At 42.6% G+C, this 18,958-nt stretch overlaps 2 protein-coding genes across 2 annotated transcripts; one reads left to right on the top strand and one right to left on the bottom strand.

Moving 5' to 3' along the window:
• Positions 1-1,817: 1,817 nt before the first annotated feature.
• LOC129762818 (facilitated trehalose transporter Tret1-like) lies at positions 1,818-4,067 on the top strand. The gene is made up of 3 exons (XM_055761364.1): positions 1,818-1,886; positions 1,948-2,361; positions 2,427-4,067. Exons 1-3 carry the CDS (start codon positions 1,838-1,840, stop codon positions 3,356-3,358), a joined length of 1,395 nt encoding a protein of 464 aa, XP_055617339.1. The 5' UTR covers positions 1,818-1,837; the 3' UTR covers positions 3,359-4,067.
• LOC129762817 (disintegrin and metalloproteinase domain-containing protein 12-like) lies at positions 3,388-15,045 on the bottom strand. The gene is made up of 4 exons (XM_055761362.1): positions 14,566-15,045; positions 13,601-13,845; positions 6,607-6,777; positions 3,388-6,443 (listed from the first exon to the last, which is right to left on the bottom strand). The coding sequence occupies exons 1-4, from the start codon at positions 14,690-14,692 to the stop codon at positions 3,681-3,683; spliced, it is 3,306 nt and encodes a 1,101-aa protein (XP_055617337.1). The 5' UTR covers positions 14,693-15,045; the 3' UTR covers positions 3,388-3,680.
• Positions 15,046-18,958: the final 3,913 nt, after the last annotated feature.

The raw sequence follows: 18,958 nt of genomic DNA, 5'->3' as shown, positions 1-18,958 counted from the left end.
TACGTTATATCGAAGCAGAATAAAGTACTCACAAACGTAGTCTATAATACATTATTGTGTTGCTGTTTTAGTAAAGTTAATGAATAACTTCAATCAGAAGACGAAGCCAGCCTTTCTCATGATGTTTCCCTTCGTACTGTTGTTTAAAGCTTGTTTCATTTAGAATCCGGAATCACAAAACCAGCTGTATTTCGGGATTGATTGAAAGTACAAAACTTGTTTTAGCATCACAATACAGATAATTCATTGTTCTATCAGGAAAAAAAATATTGAAAAATCTTTTCCTTTACATTTTGGAAATGTGTACGTTATATCGAGGTAAAATGTACGTTATATCGAGTGACGTTATATCGAGGGTACGTTATATAGAAGTTTCCCTGTATATATATTTTTCCAAATCTTATCACTATGAGTATCAAATGACAGGGCTTGATTAGTGGAATACAATTATTGATGAAAAATGTAAATCCAAGATGGTGGCCGCTACAAAATGTTGGATCAAATATTTTCTTAGAACCCCATCAATCAAATGAAGGGCTTGATTAGTAGAATACAATGATTGATGAAAAATGTAAATCCAAGATGGCAGTCGCTACAAAATGGTGGAATACATATTTTCTTAGAACTCCATCAATATGGGTATCAAACGAAAGGGATTGACTAGTAAAACACAGTTATTTGGAAATCCAAAATCAGTTTTCTTCTTGTGGGTCCAGTTAAAAATTTGGTTGAAAACATTTTATAATTTTTTTTTCAGAACAAAACTCTGGTGCGAACTTTTGCCCCACAGCCACTGCGCACCTTTGCCCCACAAGCAAATTTTGAACTAATCGAATTTTTAAGAAAAGCTCTTGAACTTTTTCACAAAAACGAATACGCACTATCATCTACTATAGAATGAAGGTTACCTTGACAGTGTAGTTTCGAACTTTCCAGTTCTTTCAGGTAAGTGAATCATCATCTCCAAATCTGAAAAAGTTAGATCAAAACATCGCGAAACTCTTTTTAGCTCATAGGTCGCTTCAGGGTCACCGGTCGGATTAGAACTACCTTCCCCTACACTCATGAAGCAGCAGTAAACTTTCTTGGTGCTGTGATTTCGCTCAAGTCTTCTCTCGAGAACCCTCGATAGACTTAAGGGATGTTGAGTGCGTTGTCAGTCAGTCCATCCAAATACTGTATCCGCTACGTATGGTAGACCTCCAATGGGAGTCTTATGGCCGGTATGTAGCAAATGATTGGTTTCACCACCGGTAAAAGAGGCCTTCGGAATCCTACACGTAGAAATATCAATCGATCCAATCAGATGGTTTACTGTTGATCATCGAATAATCTGAAATTCGAGTGATGTGCCAGATCGGCTTGTAGCAGTTTGCTTTGCTTCTTGTTTCATCGATCTATGTCTGTTTGGCAAACTAATCAATACACAGACGCATTTGCAACAATTACGAATAATTTCGCTACATACCAGCGCATTTAATGCGTTTAAACAGATGAGAAGAATTAATTAAAAAGTGTTCTTTCTCGTTATTGTCACTTGGAAAACATTCTTGGCACTGAAATGATATGTAATAATTTGGCAAATACAATGCAAACCAATTCGGTTATTTATATTCAATATATTCGATAAGTGTTCGAAATAGCTGATGACAAACAGAGCGTGACAAAACTGGCAATTTGAATCCTATTTCAAGCAGATGGTTAAAACCAAACAACGCAACGCATCAGTACAAACTATTTACCAATCCACTTCAAATGGTGACCCTCAACTTTATCGACTACCGATAACAAAATCAAGTGCCCCGATCCGATAGTAGTTCATTGTCGAACGACGAGGATGCATCGTGCGCGGGCAACCTTCCGGGAGTATTTGGTGGCCACCATTGGTGAGATTAATACAATCGTTTCTAACCATTCATCCCACCATCACTTGCTTGTTCGTTCCAGCCAACATCTCGGCCGTCGCCGCAGGGGTTTCGGTCGGATGGTCTTCTCCCACGATTCCTAGACTTGCGGATAGCACCATAGCCGACAATCCGCTCGGATACGCCGTCGTCGAGACCGAACAGTCATGGATTATCTCAGTGCTAGCCATTGGTGGCGTTTGTGGACCGCTCGTAGCGGGACTGGTCGCCGATCGGAAGGGTCGCAAAATGACGCTGTTTTTTAGCAGTGTGATTCACATTAGCGGTTGGATTATATTGCTGATAGCCGAGTCCGTTCCGGTGATGGCTACAGCTCGGTTTGTACTGGGGGTTGGCAATGGGTGTATTCTTACGGCGCTGATGATATACACCGGTGAGATCGCCAGCGATAAACATCGAGGGATCCTAGGTTCGTTCATTCAGATTGGAATCATGAGTGAGTTCTGAAGACATAGTTTACACTATTCGAACACTTTACTGTTGTAAGTTTTTGCATTTCAGTTGGCGTACTGTACGCTTACTGTATCGGACCGTACGTTCGATACTATCCATTCCAATGGATTTGTTGCGCTGTCCCAATGCTGTTTGTGATTCTTTTGTTTTACATCCCGGAATCGCCGTATTATCTCGTATCGAGAGGATTCTACCAGCAGGCAACCGAGTCACTGATGTATCTTCGGGATGGAACATCCGAGGAGGTTCAGGAGGATCTTCAAATCATCAAGAGTTTCATCCATCGGGAAGAGGAGCTACGAGGCACAAGTTCGTTTAAGAATCTATTCACCCAGCGGGCGAATCTGAAGGCGCTGACTATATCATTAACCCTGCTGTCTCTGCAGAAGTGGACCGGTATCGACTGTATTCTCTCGAACAGTGAGCTCATCTTCAGCAAGGCAAACATTTCTGTGGCACCCGATGTGTCCACCATTATCGTGGGAGCGATGCAGGTGATTTTCTGTTGCATTACACTGCTCTTCATAGACCGAGTTGGACGAAAACCGATGCTCATGTGCTCCGCCTTGGGCCTCACGGTTTGCCTGGTACTTCTTGGGGCATATTTTTCGATGGAGGAAGCGAACGTTCCCACAGGCCACATCCGCTGGATTCCTCTGACGGGAATGGTTGGATTCATTGCCATTTTCAGCATCGGCTTCGGGCCGGTCCCGTGTGCGATCGCTACGGAAATCTTCGCCCACGATGTGAAAGCCCTGGGGAGCACAATCAATGTTTCCGCTTCGTTGGTGGTTGATTTCTTGGCGCTACGCTTCTTCCTGCTGATCAGCGAATCGTGCGGTCTCGGGTGGGCCTTCTGGATCTTTGGGATATTCTGCGTGGTATCTTTTGTGTTTACGCTGCTGTTTGTGGTCGAAACTAAGGGGTTGAGTCTGGAGGAGATACAACGGCGACTCGGTAAGACGGAACATAAATCGTGATGGGTCATCAACATGTGGAAATAAAAAAAAAAGCAAACGCTGGTTTGGGTGTTCCTAATTAATTGACTAGTTTCTGTATTCGATATGCACCGTTAAGTACCTAATTATTGCAAGCAGTCTAAATATTGGTCACTCCTAATGACATGAGAGTTTCTTACAACCTAATTACGGCACATCTCCGAAGTATCGTTTCGTCACAAATCACAAAATAACAATATCAAATGTTTCCAACGGTACAAAAGTTGTGTGTGTGTCAAAGCTCAACAAATTCCAACTACGTTAAATACAAATATTCAAAAAACTATCCCACCGCTGGATCGTATCATCGCTTGATCCCACCGGCGATTTGTGCTAGATTTAGTTTAGCTTTCAGTGCAGCGACGCTGCTGCCGCTCGCGCTGGAAGGTTCCGCGTCCTCGCTTACGGCAGGCCTCCGGGCGAGCGGTGGTCGATTGCCGTTGGCTTTCAACGGTGGAACTTGTGGCAGTCTCCTGGCAGGTTTCGGCTTGATGGCCGATGTGGGCGGTGCTGACTGGTGTTCACCTCCGATGTGATTGTCTATGGGTTGATGCTGCACGGGTTTCTGAGGTAGACTTGGTTTGGGTCGATTGAGATCAGGTTTCTGGACTGGTTTTACCAATCCGACAGATCGATCACTCTCCTCCACGATTTCGTCGAGATTTTCGCGGCTCAGGTGGGGTGTTCGAGGCTTTACCTTTTTCAGGGTTACTTCCCCGAATGGATTCGGAGGGGGTTCTTCCGTTGCTGGACTTCGTTTTGGGTGAACCTCCGCGATCACATTCTGGAACTCCCCGATAGTCTTTTGTCGTGGTAGCTGAGGCAAGCGACGGGATGGTTTTTCGTCACTTTTCGATCGTTGATTCTGAAAATCTTGTACTTTCTTCAGCTTCACCTGACTCAGCAGGGTGCCCAGATCTAGATCAGGGCTGGCGAGAATGGGTGGAGTTTCGACCACTGGTTTTGGATTCTCATCCAGAAGTGGGTCGTTGGAATCAACGCTGATCGTACGCTGGCTAAGTATCGCCGGAACACCTTTGATTTTAATCTCGTGAATGGCTTCGTGTGTGTCCAGCAAAGGTGAGCTTAGCAGAAATGGTGAATTAACTACCTTATTCTCGATGGTAACCTTGCCGTGGTTGTTGATGTTGACTTTGATGAAATGTTGAGCAGGTTCTAGAGTGGGTGGCGCTGGAGCAGATCTCGTTAACGGGGGTGGATCGACTTTCGTTGCTGTATACATATTGTTGGTGGTCATTGTGCTGATGAGCGTTGGAGCGGAAATGTCCAACCGAGGAGGCTTCGCGGGTGCTATCATCGTTGGGGACGCCGGTGGTACAATGTGTCCGTATTTTCGCATACGGAATTTCACCAACAGGTTTCTCAAATACTCCGTAAGTACGTATCGGTAGAAGTACAGGACTCCGCCGATCCCTATGAACAATAATACTGTGAAGGAAATATACAGAGCAATCGTGGTTCTCTCGGTAGAATTTGGATCAACTATTGGCCCACTGTCTATTGATCCACCTTGGCCGGATTGTTCACAGAACTGGCCTCCGTAGCCTTCATCACAGTGACAGTTGCCTTCACTGTTGCAAACGCCATGACCTCTGCAACCTTCGGCACAATCTTCCCCAACGTCATTCTCCTGAAGATGTGTTAGCGATACGCATCTCTGATTCCAGCACATCTTCCCGGAGCCACATTTCGCTCCATCCGGGACCAGCCCAGGATTGGCTACTTCTAAACCTAAATCTACTATTGCTGTATTACATATGGTCTCCCTCACGGTTCCCCGTGGACCGTAATGGCTGAACTTGGTCGTTGTTAGTTTGGAGTACGCCTGCATACCAAAATCCAACTTCTCATTTTTATGACTACAGTGCAGCAAGCCGCATAACATATCTTCCTGGCCGCACTTCGTGTACTCCCCGGTCAGTAGATCATTTCCGCAGTTTCCAAAGATCGAACCGTTCCGGTTTGTCTGGTAACAATAATCATCTATCGATTTTGCCGTAGGGCCCCAGAGAACCTTGCACTGGCTATCGCGCGTCCGGCACTGTCCTCCGTAACAAAACGCCCTTCCACTGGCACACGGCTCCGTATCCCTCAGGTACACATCCTTCGGACAAACGGCCGTCTGTCCATCACAATACTCGGGAAGATCACATTCGCCCACTGCCATCCGACAACTTACTCCCGCCGACTTCAGCTTACAGTCCTCCAAGTCACAGCACTCTCCCGCGGCACACGTTGCGTTCACCGTCAGTTGGCAGGTGCTCGGATCGCAACATTTGGTGTCGCACACATGCGGCAATCCGCAGTCACACTCTTCGCCGGGTTCCACCAGACCATTCCCGCAGGTACTCCTCACAAACATCTTCACCGGTTTGTTCTTTAAACAGGATCCCAGCCCGTGTTTCAGGGCCGTTTCAAGATGTTCTACGCTGCACGAGCTCCACCGGTGAGGCGCTGCCTGACTCCTAACAGTCTTCGATGCCATCACACAACTCCCGCTGGGGCAGCTACATTCGGGTCCGTCATGGTCGATGTTAAAATTGTGCCCCATCTCGTGAGCTATCGTGCTGGCCTGCAGTGGCACAAAGTTGGTATCCACCACTTCCACTCCGCCCGAGCCGGCAAACGTGCACATCGAACCCATCTCCGCCTTCCCCACAATGCTGTCGGCGAAATGAACCGCCGTCAGCAGATGGGCATTATCGTGGGGAATCATCTTCAGCAGCGTGCTCCTCCGGTAGTGCAGGAAATTCTCCAGCGTCTTCTTCGAATCCTTGCTGATCTCGATCGGGTCCTGGTCGGACCAGATGACGACCCCGACGAGTGCGATGTAGATATTGAGCGGCCGGTAGATGGCATTCATCGCATTCACCAGATCCAGACAGTAGCGGTGGATCCGCTGCACGTTGGCCGTGGTGCGGTAGAGACTCCGATCGATCACCAGCACCAGCTCGACGTAGTTGGACGCCCGGTTGGAGCGGTACGCCACCTGGAAGGATTGTGATGGTGGTGCGGCCGCTTGGGGAGACTCCAGAGCGCGCTTCGTCTGGAAGAGAAACGATTGAGTTAGATGGGTCGAAGCACATTGACCGGAGGAACATAACACATCGCTCAATAAGTTCGGTGGATGATATAAAATTTTGAATTGAACATGTGATCAATGTCAGTTCGAACTAATTGAGTATGTCATAAATGGTGCAGATGCTTACCCGTTCTGCGCGTGCCTGGTGGCGCTGTTTGTATACGAAGTGTTCCCATCCCGAGCTGGTTTGTTCCGACTCCAGAAGATAGGTTACTTCGTGGTCGTACACGGCTCCACTGATGCCGTCGTCGCAGGCGGAGAGGGCCACGTACGATGATGGTTGACCGCGGATGATACCCTATGAACGATGGGAGAAAATAAGTTTTATGATTAATGTCGATGTTGATGGTTGAAATCATATATAATCGATTGAATTATCCGTAATGATAGGTCCATAATCACTCGGTGCGCGTTGAGTCAACCCTAAATGCACATCAATCGCAGAATGAGAGAATTATTTTCCTGATTGGGAAATATATGAGCTTTGAAGCTAGGGCGAATAAGAAGCAATTGTAAACAGCAACAGAGCTGAAAACAGTAGTTTAAAAGTGTTTCTGTGTTCAAGCCATGTTATTACAATATTAGTTTTTAATTACGCGCAAATGCATGCTCATTGATTGATTGAATTTCGAAACGAAAAAGCTTTTCGTCGAGTAGTAAATTTCAATCCGAAGTAGCAGAAATTTGGTGAGGTTCACGTGAGTTACCGAAAATTAAACAGATGCTAAGCAAGACTAGAAATCAATTTTTCTTTCTCGGAACTCAGAGACTTGAATTTTGACATTGTTTATCAACGGGAATAAAACGTCCAAGAGTGCAAAAATCTAATAATAAATGCGCTGAAAATGTAAACCGACTTCGGACAACAAAATCTGTAAAGCTTAACAGCGATCGGGAATTCATTGATAAGTTGACTCATACCGATGATTGAATACAATGAGCTTCATTTGAACGCTCCGCTTAAAATGCAATTAAACCTCCCTTTCGTGTCACGATTATGGAAAAAAAGATAGACATTCTCGTGAAACCCATTCTCTTTCATTCCCACGCCGCAGTTAATTTTCCGATTCAAATAGATTCGATTTGTCATTCGGTCGACGATCATTGATCTCCAATTATGACTTCATCTCATCGCCGCATTATGTTTTCACTTGCAGTTATTGGAAAGCCAAGGCCCCAGCATGCGGACGGGCTTTTTCTAGCTCTCTAGCGATCGTGGTTTTTCGATGTAAAAAAAACGAAATCAAATTGAAATGGAAATCGAAAGTCTGTAGAACTCGCTCCATTAGGTTGGCGGAATGATTGATTTTGCTGCATATCACTGGGGACCACAATTGTGTCTTGCTAATCTAATAACGAAGATAATGCTACAAATTGATCCATTTGATGCTATTGATTCGATCGACAGAGGATACGACGGAAGACAGCGTATCACAGGAAATCTGTATGTGTCGAGCAAACGAACGTGACTAACGTTGAATGAAGAGAAAAAACAATGAATAATAAAGATACGACGATATCGGAAGCGGAAGTCTAGCAGTACGATCGGAAGTACGTCGGTGCAATACGACAGGGAACTGTTTCAGATGGAAATAATTAATCAGGACAATAAATTGATTTCAATCGACAATCGACATCTTCAGTGGGCTTCTTCTATACACATTTGGTAACGTTTAATAATCTGTTTTGCGGCGCGCTCAACTGCCAAAACATAACAGTTCGGCTGAAAAGTTTATAAGGTAACACAGTAAAACTATTTTTTTTTTGCTAAATTCAATTTTATTATCCAACATAATTGCCTTCGACGGCGATCCGCAATTATAGCGATCTTGCAACTTTTCGATACCATTTTATAGTACTCTTTCGGTGTTTCCTTAAAATAGGCCTCAGTTTCGGTAATCACTTCAGCATCGGTCTTAAATTTCTTGCCAGCGAGCATTTTCTTCAGGTCTGCGAACAGAAAATAGTCGCCAGATCTGGAGAATACTGCGGATGCGGAACCAATTGATTTGTGACACTTTAAGGAGTTTCACAATAACAAAAGTTGCTTCACTCTCAGTGCTGTAACTCACGAACCAATCGATCGATTGCTGTCAAATTTTGACACGTATCCATTGAAAGATGGTACTTTGTGATAGTTAAGTAGATTTTTGCAAGAGGCGCCATCTAGACGTCAACCTTTTGAACTTTTCAGCCGAACTGTTACTTTTCTTGAGATTCTAAGAAACTTTAGGATTCGTCAAATGTAAAAATGATGAAAAATGTGCTTCCACTCAAATGCGGGTTAGTCTAATGTGCATGTACCGATGCAATAAAGTTAGTTTAAATTGCTTCGAAGAATGATCCCCGGGACCGTCAGAGACAATCCACTGCTATTCAAGAATACATGAGATGTCCAATTCACAACAATAGTGGTTTGTCAAGCGGTCTTATTTCGATTAGATCATAAGTTATAATAATAAAAACCTCCTGGTAAGTAACGTTCAGCTACTCTGTTATAATTTTACTGAATTCTTGAATAGACTTCGTTTGAATGGATATTTTGAAGTTTGCCATCTTGTTTTTTGGTCTACACATTTTCACCATTCTGGGGACCAAAATTTTGACAAATGTCAAAGTGACTTTTTGCGCCATCACGGTCGAGTCACATAGTTTTTTTTTCATTCCGCAGAAAGACGTGGCCCAAAAATTGTTCATTTCTGACCGAAGCATGAACATTTGTGTATTACATTAGCTAAAGCGATTAAATTTTCATAAGAATAGCATCCAAAGTCATAAGTTCTTCGTCCACGAAATACTATTCCGAATCATGTTTCGGACAGCTTCACATTTAGAACACTTTGTAATAATAACTTGAAATATTTAATGCCCTGATGGTATAACTCAATGGTTACTCTAAAGAATCAATTTTGATAATAATTTTATAGTTATATCATCAGAGCATTAAGCTTTTCAAGTCATAATTACAGAGTGTCCGAAATATTATTCAGAACGGTACTCTATTAGGTGAAATGAGGTGAAAATCGACACCCTCTGACTTTTCCTGTTAAACACATTTTTTGCAAATTTTCTGATTGCCCTTTGTCATTTCTTACGTCTAGAGTCATCTTTCACAGGGGTACGACTAAAACGTCAAATCCCTCATATTGCCAGTGTACCCAATATTGCTGCGGTTCACTGACATTTTGGTTCAATCAATTACTGTTGTTTACAACTCGGTCCGGTTATATAGTCGAATAGTGGTTAACTTTAAACTCCATGTTAAATGTGAACACCTCCATGTGAAACCGAAATATAAAAATCGCTCATGCAGTTAGAATAAAGCAGCGCATTTTTCGATTTCAATCCTCGTAAATGATATGTTGATAAACAAATGACGCCATATTGATTTTGATTTTGGGTAGCCTATATTCAATTGATGTCTAACCCCTGATCCTTCAACTGCGGAAGACGCGTTGCTGTCAAAACAAACAGCAAATCAAAAATGTGTTTTCGTTGGAAAACGTTTGAAAGACAAGACGGCAAAGCCTGACTGACACTCAGCTGAAAACAGCAAATGTTCAACAGGGCATGTCAACAAAAAATGCTGCCAGAGCTCATAGGAACCTCCAATTACGCTCATCGGTCACATCTCACTCAAGCTGGGATCAAAACTCCCGTGTTTATTCCGAACCAGAAGCAGAAGTTTGCCCGTCACCTGCTCGATCTTGAAAACCGTTTTTTGCGGATTCTTATTACCGATATCTGTCGTCTGGCTTTTGAATTGGCAAAAAAAAAAACAACGGGTAACACTCTTTCGATAAGAAAAAGATAATTACTGGCTGAGATTTCTAGTCGGAAATTTGAACCATTCGTTGTTTGAACTTGAGTTGTTTTTTAGATAAAAAAAAGAATAAAGAAAAGATGAAAAGAAGCTTAGAACTCACGATGTTCGAATGCGCGCGAGTTGATTGATGATTTGGACGATATCCTTCGAGACATCCTCGAATCCTATATTCATGAAAAAGACAGGCCAATTCCTCGGTAACTTCAAGATCATTCTCTCATCTATCACCACTGAATAAAATACATAGTCGCCAGCTCGTTCTTTCAATCTTTCAAACAGACAATTTTCGCTCCTAACTCAGCCAATTTTTCAGCAGAGGATATGACAACGAACTTGTGCATTTTTGACACATGTTTCGACTCATATTTTCGTTTCAGATTGGTCCTTCAAAACAGCAGAAGCTTCATTGCAAATCAAATAATGCTTGATTTATGCACGCGAAAATGTATATTTCAGACAATTTTCCTTGGAATACACGTCCTTCGTCATTCATTTTTGTTTTTTACTAGTGCAGGCTTCCATTTTGTGCTCCCGTGGTCGAGTGGTTAGCGTCACACCTAACATGCCTGGGGTTCGGGTTCGATTCCCGTTCTGGTCGGGGGAATTTTTCATCAAAGAAATTTCCTCCGACTTGCACTGTGTTCACGCGTATTCTTCACCCAAACTAGCGTTGTCAGAAAGCATTTCATTTTCGACAGAAAACATGTCATTCCCTGCCTTGAAGCGTCAAATAGGCAAATAATGACATATGTCTCCCAACGCTTTAAAATGTTTGTATGTATGGAAGCAGACATCTCTTTCTTTTTTCTTTTTTCATCTTTTTTTTGGGATTTCACCCGAAAAAAAGTTCAAACGGTGTCAACGGGGATCGAACCAAGGCTGACTGGAATGATATGCTGTTTTACACGACCACGCTATCCACATAGCTAATGATGCTGTTACGCAGAAGCGTGATAATATTACATCTCATTACAAATTGAAGTTGGAAAGTGTTTTCTAATTTTACTCTTAGAAAACACTCTCCAGCACGAAGGAAAACTATATCCATCTCGGTCTGGGCCGTGTACATATGTGGCGAAATAATGCGTGCTTATTTGAAACGTGTCTTTTGTTTCGCTCGCTCGTATTAACCTTATATTGCTTACCATATATTATACAAATGCTTACCAGTATTTGTGGGTCATGGCATTTTCTGTCATTTTACACTCATATAATGTAATAAATCGAAATGACGAAACATGAGCTAAAAATCCTTTTTGGGTGTAGAGCTTGTCCCTCAGAATGCATTCAAGGCGTGTTATTTGGCATAGAAATCTCAACTAAGTTCTAATAAAAATGACGCAAGTAATTCTACGTTGAGACGGCGAAGTTCCTCTAGGAACGTTAGTGCCATTCATGTCAAGTCAAAGGCTTCCATTTTGCTTCAATTTACACAACACACACAGCGATAAAAAAGCGATTGCCAATAGACACTGAAATGGTGAATTAACTCGACTGCTCTCTAGTGGCGAATGCACAACAAAATTGAATTAATTTTCTCCCAAACTTTCTCTCTCTCATGAACTCACGCGTACATACATCCCGTTCTCTCTCATAAGACTCTTGAAAAAGTTTCCAGCAGTTAAGCCTGGTTTATACGGTGTCAGTTACTCGGTTGCGAGTAAACAATCCGAAAAATTACGAACGTACCCACACCACGATTTTTTCATTTGATTTGCATGTATGGGACTACTCGCAACCGAGCTACTTCAAAGTTTGTCGGCTACTCACCCATATTTCATGGTATGGATACGTTCGTAGTTCTTCGGATTGTTTGACCTTTACTCGCAACCGAGTAACTGACAACGTAAAAAGCCGGTTTTACTGCCGTTACTTGCACGAATTTATACAAGTGTGAGCGGAACAGTGCCAAAAACGTGAAAATGTCCTTCGAGTACCAACGAGAACAATTATCAAAAGGCAAAATTAGCACGAAAAAATGGAATAGAAAACAGAAAATGATCAGCTTGGATACACGCGATTAACAAGAATTACTCACAAAGTTATTTATATTCAATTGTATGGAAGAATTTTCAACTATGTTCTTATTTTGGCTCATATGATTTTTTATTTCAAATCAGGCTGCAGGCCGCGCATGAACAAGGCTGGAGGACCGCAGGTTGGCCACCACTGATCTACGCAGTCATAGACAAACAGGCGGTTTACAACCAGCGGAACCTCACTCGTTTGTCGTCAATGTATTGGAGCTCTATAAAATGATCCCGCTGTCGTGAAGTTCCTACATAATGCGATGAGCACGTCTCCACACCTCAGTGATGGGGAAAATGTATGCCAATCTAGAGCGCAGCAGATAAAGGGATAAGGGATATTTCAAGACGACTCTCTCAACCCGCTTTGGTTTTGTCTGGCACTCAATTCCCTTAGAGCAGGGGTTTTCAGATTTTTTTTATGGCAGAGCACTTTTTATAGCAAAAAAAAATAGATGGAGCACCTACATTTTTCCATCAACAAAACAAATCCTACTTGCATTGACATTACCTAACTGGGAACAACTATATTTCGGTTGCGTGCCGCAGTTACACGGCATTTTACCCGAAGTAAACAAAATAAAGCACTGTATGCGCTGTGAAATCGAATTAAAGATTGTTTTATTCCAAGGTGGGTTTTCAAGTGGAGCATTTGCTATAACTTAGCGGAGCACAAATTTCCGGCGGAGCACCATTTGAAAACCCCTGCCTTAGAGCATCCCCAACGGTGGGTTGCCATAAACGTTGGTAATTTCACAATCTTAATCGTTGCTGTTTTGGATAGCATCCCATTTTCGCACCGGTCGTTGCTATCATGGTTGCCGTTTTACTACTTTCTTTTTCGCACCAGTGATTATCAAACGAGGATGTTGGAGTTTGGAGAAATTCACGCGTCGTCAAAAAAAAAAACAAAAATTAAAATAGCAACCTTGCGATGAAGTTACTACTGCGTTGCCAAATTTATAAACCGGCTGCTACCCTGGGGTCCGTTGTTATTTCACTAACCACAATGGCAACTCCCGGTGTGGTTGCCAAGTTATGGTAAAGGGTTGTCTAATTGCGTTCAGCACCCGAAATTAAGCAACTGTTGGGGATGCTCTTAGCAGGACGCTCAAGAGTCACGACCATGGCTATAAGATAAGGTGAGGTGTCTACTAAGAAGTGACCCATTCCTTTGACATGGATGATCTCAAGGTCTACGTATTATTGACATTCCGCCCCAAATTACTGAGAATCGATATATTTGAGAAGAATATTACTTTACTTACATGGTAGTGACACAGCTCCACCTCATGCATTGCCAGCTTTCTTGGCCTGTCCTGGCCGTTGTCCTGCACGCTGACGAAATGCTCCTCGGGAATCATTTCCTCATTTAGACTCAAATCCAGCGTCACATTCACCCCATCCAGAACATAGCTTATACTCAGCCGCCCGAGGCGGTTTTTTTCTTCGTCCTGCGAAGAACCTTTGTGATGTAACAGTGGGAAAATCCTCGCATATTGCTCAAATTTCTCTGCAACAAGAAGCCAACATAAACAAAGCAATAATCAATTATTCAAACCAATCACGATGACGATCATAATCCTGGGAAAACCCTTCCCGGGCGGAATAGCCGTCATTTTTCTCGGAAATCCGCCGCCGCCTTCACCCGTTCCGACCGACCGACCGAACCGATCGCATGCAACAAGTGGCTCCGACCTCAATTTTTCGCCACAGGTGAAACCAGCGATGAACCTCGACATTCATTTTACGCTCCAGTGCCAGCGATTTACCACGAAATGCGCTTGATTGGGCTTATCTGGGCGTCTGGGAATCCACGGCGAGAGGATAAACCTGCACGGAAGTGCGAAACCGACGTGAAAGTATGAATGAATCACAATCACAGTACGAGTATGTGGACGTATGTGCGGCCACAAAACAACATCGTCGCCACCGGATAGGCAGTCAAGCTTCATTCCGTTTTGTTGCTTAGCTATGGCTCACTTTGTGTGTACATATGCTCTCTCTCACTCTTTCTTCCTCCGCCGGCCACTTTGTGCGCTGCGATGAGTAGGAAACTCTAATGATTCATCAGATCGCGATTAAAACAGTCGGACGGGTTGGGTATGGAATTCCGAGAATTGTACCCGGAGAGCGAAGACAGAACAGACAGAACTCTGTCTTTGGGGTGTCAAGAATGGCATCAATTAAATGATGACCCTAAATGGGGGACAGTGCATCCTGTGGTACCCACCTTCGTTGTCACTCTCGGCCCGAGGTACCGAACCGGTCTTGTTTTGGGGTTGGCTCGAGTTCGACTGGCCACAAACCACCAGCGTTATCACAGACGTTAATAAGATAAAGGCACTCGTTGATATCATTGCACTGCACCCGTACACTTGCGTGCGTTTCTCACGAATAATTTCTCGACCGATTTATCAATAGCACAATCGCTTCTACGGCTTGTAACCCACTTGACCACACTCGAGATCCGTTGATGCTACGCAGACACTACTCATCATACGGGGTCGAATCGCTTCAGATGATGAATAAATCGCACAACTCTTTGCCACAAACGCACAACAAAACAAACGAAAAACGGCTAGATTTTCGCTTGGTTTGAATACACGCGCGCGACCGACTGAATGACTAACAAACTAGCTTCCGATAGGCTTCTCGGGGGGTTTTCGGTTTTCGGTTAGAGACGATTCTTAGTGCGTCCTCATCCAGCTGCGGTCGCCAAACTTCTGAATTAAACCATCGGTAGCAGCGATTTACGATGACATCAAAACAGCCAGCATAGGAAACACGGCGCGAGTTCATTCGTATGTTCATCCATCGCTTGCTCGGGCCTCCCCTTTGTTCGGCTTTAATTGCTTGGCTCAGTTTACGTAGCATATGATTTCATATGGCTTGGGTGCCTGTCTTAGAGGATGCCCCAATATGTTCTCCCGCCGTTCGATGGCAATATGATATAAGTCTCAAAAATTGGGGAAAAGTCTAAATTTGTTAGTGGCATCCTCTACGGATGCTCCCTTTTTCAGTCCAGCTCAACCAATCATCGTTTTGTTGTGGTAACGTTCAGTCTCGGTCGAAGAAGCAAACGTGTTCGCTCACGTCAGTATGCAAATTCCGCGACATGAATGAATATGAAAAATGTGTAAAACCCGCAAAGCGTACGAAAGAGCATGATGTGTAGGGGGAAGATGGTGGAAGAGGACGCTGTACAACTTGATAAGCATCGCTGGCATGAGTCACCTGTGTTTACGTTCGCCACGCGGTATGTAGTACCGCCGTATTTACATACACACTCATCGACGGTGTAGCCTACATTCGCGATGTCATTGGCCCTTTCCCTAACACGTGGGGCTGCCCCGAGGAATTTCCAGGTGTAGGCTCTGGCCAAATGACCCCCACTATTGGTAATTAATTAGCGTGAATTGTACCTATTACCAAACGGGAACGTGTCGAATTATGCAGCAGTTTCGAATTCAAATTGCTATGATTCATCCACAGCAAACTGCCAATCAATTGAATTGTTTACTGCTCATGACGTTACAATCTAACCAGAATATACATAATTTTGTTTCTGTTTTTGTTGCCACCGCTTATCTGAACTTCAACGATGCAAAACATATGGTGGGCCTCCAAAGTCAGAGCATGGCACGACTTAGGCTTATCGCCTGCTGTCCAACAGTTTACAGTTGCTCTCGCTACTACGTGCTTATTTTTCAGCGGAAAGCATCAAACGAACCCAGCGAAAGCAGTTAAAAGTGCCACTACAATCAAAACAATGATAAGAATGAACCATAACGGCCTTTACAGACAAGAAAGTGAAGAACGAAACGACGAACAGGGTCGAGTGCCTCATTGCAATTGGGGTGATGGACACGCAAAAAAATGGTTCAGAATATGAATGGTACTAGAAAATGAATTCATGGTTGTTGCATTCGTTTAGGACTACTCGGAAATTTATTCCGTTTTTTTTTCGTTGAAAATCAAGAGCAATTTGTTGCAATTTGTAAAGCGTATTTCGAATTTGACCACAAAAAAGGAGTGCAAGTTATTAAATTTTTATTAAATAAATCAAACAATTTTTTTTCCGATATAGATTCAAAACTTAGTCAGAAAGTAACCTAGGTCATTTTTTGAGATGAATGAAATAACAGTGAAAAGTGAACCAAGAAAAGGTATATCCAAATATAATTATTTTTGTGACAACGGTTGACATGAATGACGAGCTGAAGTTTCTGGTGCGATTTTGTTCCACTCAATTGCCATTACTTGCCGTAGTTGTTGAAGGCTTGTTGGATTATTTTCTTGAACTTTAGTTTTAGAAATAAAACCGCAAATGTTCTGTGAATGACACGAGATTGTCCTGACCTGTCCAAAACCTTGATTTTGCTTCACATAAACCAATTTTGAGGTGCGCTTCGGATCTCCATTTTTCTGAAACCAAGTTTCAATATCTGCAATCATGCTGAAAGCTTTCGCTTCAATATGTTCATATAAACCACTTTTGTCATTATTCCGTCGATGAATTCGAGCTCTTCGACGCCACACAATGCCATCGAGCCATTTTTTACGCGGTTTTTTTTGCGCGTTTTTTTACGAGATTTCTACGCGTAAAAAAAACAGTACAATATCACATCTGTCCCTCAGCTCACATTTTTCACTTATGCTCCCTCAGATCATATTACGGTAATAAGTGCCGCACCTAATCGCGATTCTTACGTGGATTTAAGGTGTTGGGTAACGGGGAGCTCACTTGTGGTACAACGGCACGGGGGTTTCACGGGCAGCGATTCGTGAATGTCTTTCCATGTATACTTAGCTCTAGACGGTCCGACAGTGGTACTGCACGTGCATCGGCAATAGTGTGTACAAATCGCAAGGAAATCTTCTAGCTACAACAGATGACCTTATTCGTGAGGAAAACCGAACTATAGCTACCAGTAACCAACGAAATTGCAGGAAAAAACTACGGATTTTCGGAAGCGAGCAACACTCAACTTTTTACTTCCGTTCTACGTAAAGATAGTCCCATTTGATATCTATCATTAGGTGACATTGTTTTTTTACGCGGATTTTCGAATCAACGCGGTTTTTTTCACGTGGATTTTCCAATTAACGCGGTTTTTTTACGAGGTACGTATCCCCCGCGTAAAAAAAACTGGGTGTAATGTGATGCCCACTTCAGCCGTTTTTCAATTTTTTTTCTCCTATAGCCATAGTTTCTATGGTGCCATTCGATCCCTAAAATCTTGCTTCTGAAATCGATTTTGCAGTGATTAGGGTGTCATCAGTGTTGCCATAATAAAATTTGTGTTTTCGGTCTAAAACAATCTGTTCATCTTAGTTTTTTCTCACAAGATCCGTGTTGAAATCTGTTTCAAATTCATAAGTCCAATTTTGAAGTATAGTTTTAGCTTTAGTATCATATACAACATATATACATATTAGGGTGCCAATGAAAATGGTCATCTCGAGTTTCAAAAAGTTACCCCATAAAAAATGTTCACCACCTCGAAAAAACACCCTATGCCAAATTTCAGCTCAATCGAACTTAAGGAAGAGTGGCGCAAAGCGGTCAAAGTTTGAGTTTTTTGAAAATCGAAAAATCACCCAAGGGGGGAGTAAAGGGAATCGGGGTTTTCGAAAAAAAAATTTTGATGCCAAATGTCTTAAAATGGCACTCAAATTTTAACGTCTGCGACACCAGTAAATGAAGTCCGAATGAGCCTATATTTTGCATAGGGTATATTATTGTGCAAATCAACTCCCAAGAGTCCCAGAGCTTCGATTTTTGACAAAAAAAAAATTTCGAGATGCACTGGATCTCCACGTTTTATGCCATTTTAAGACATTTGGCATCAAACAATTTTTTTAGAAAACCCCGATTTCCTTTACTTGGGTGATTTTTCGATTTTCAAAAAACTCAAACTTTGACCACTTTGCGCCACTCTCCCTTAAGTTACCCTATACATTTTGTATAGGGTAACTTTTTGAAATTTTAGGGTCGATTTTTTCCCATACATTCATTGGCACCCTAATACATATGTTTAGGGTGCGGATAGTTTCTGATAGAACCTTCTCATTCTATATACAGGAAAACCTGTTTTTGTGCGGTTTTTTGTGCGATTTTTTTGTGCGATTTTTTTTGTACGATTTTTGTTCTTGTGCAGTTTTTTTTGCGCGATTTTTTTTTGTGCGGTATATGAATAGAAGCATATTTAACGAAGTTATCGTCCATTTAGTTTTTTCGACGGTTTATTCAGTGCGAATAATGTGCGATTCACATAGAACGTTACGGAGAAGAACGTCTACGTTCCGTCAACGTCTCTACCCATTCACACATGCAGTCAATGCTTCCAGTCACGTCAAATGTCAAACGAATGATTTATTTAATATTATTGTTGGTGTCGCCACCTACAACAATTTAAATCGCAATGACCTCTTTCGAATCATCATGCCTAGAATGAGTTCTAAATTTTGAAAAATTCAATGAAAATCATTGAATTCAATTATTTAAATGCTTAAACCCCGTAGTCCGATTCTTATTCAACAATAATAATATATAGACTATTTCTCTCAGCTAGTCGCGAATGATTTTCACTCCGAAATTTGGAGCTAAGAGATATGTTGGC

Source organism: Toxorhynchites rutilus, chromosome 1, assembly GCF_029784135.1.
Source record: "Toxorhynchites rutilus septentrionalis strain SRP chromosome 1, ASM2978413v1, whole genome shotgun sequence".
In the NCBI taxonomy this organism is placed as follows: domain Eukaryota; kingdom Metazoa; phylum Arthropoda; class Insecta; order Diptera; family Culicidae; genus Toxorhynchites; species Toxorhynchites rutilus.
This window is presented reverse-complemented; position numbering and strand designations above follow the sequence as displayed.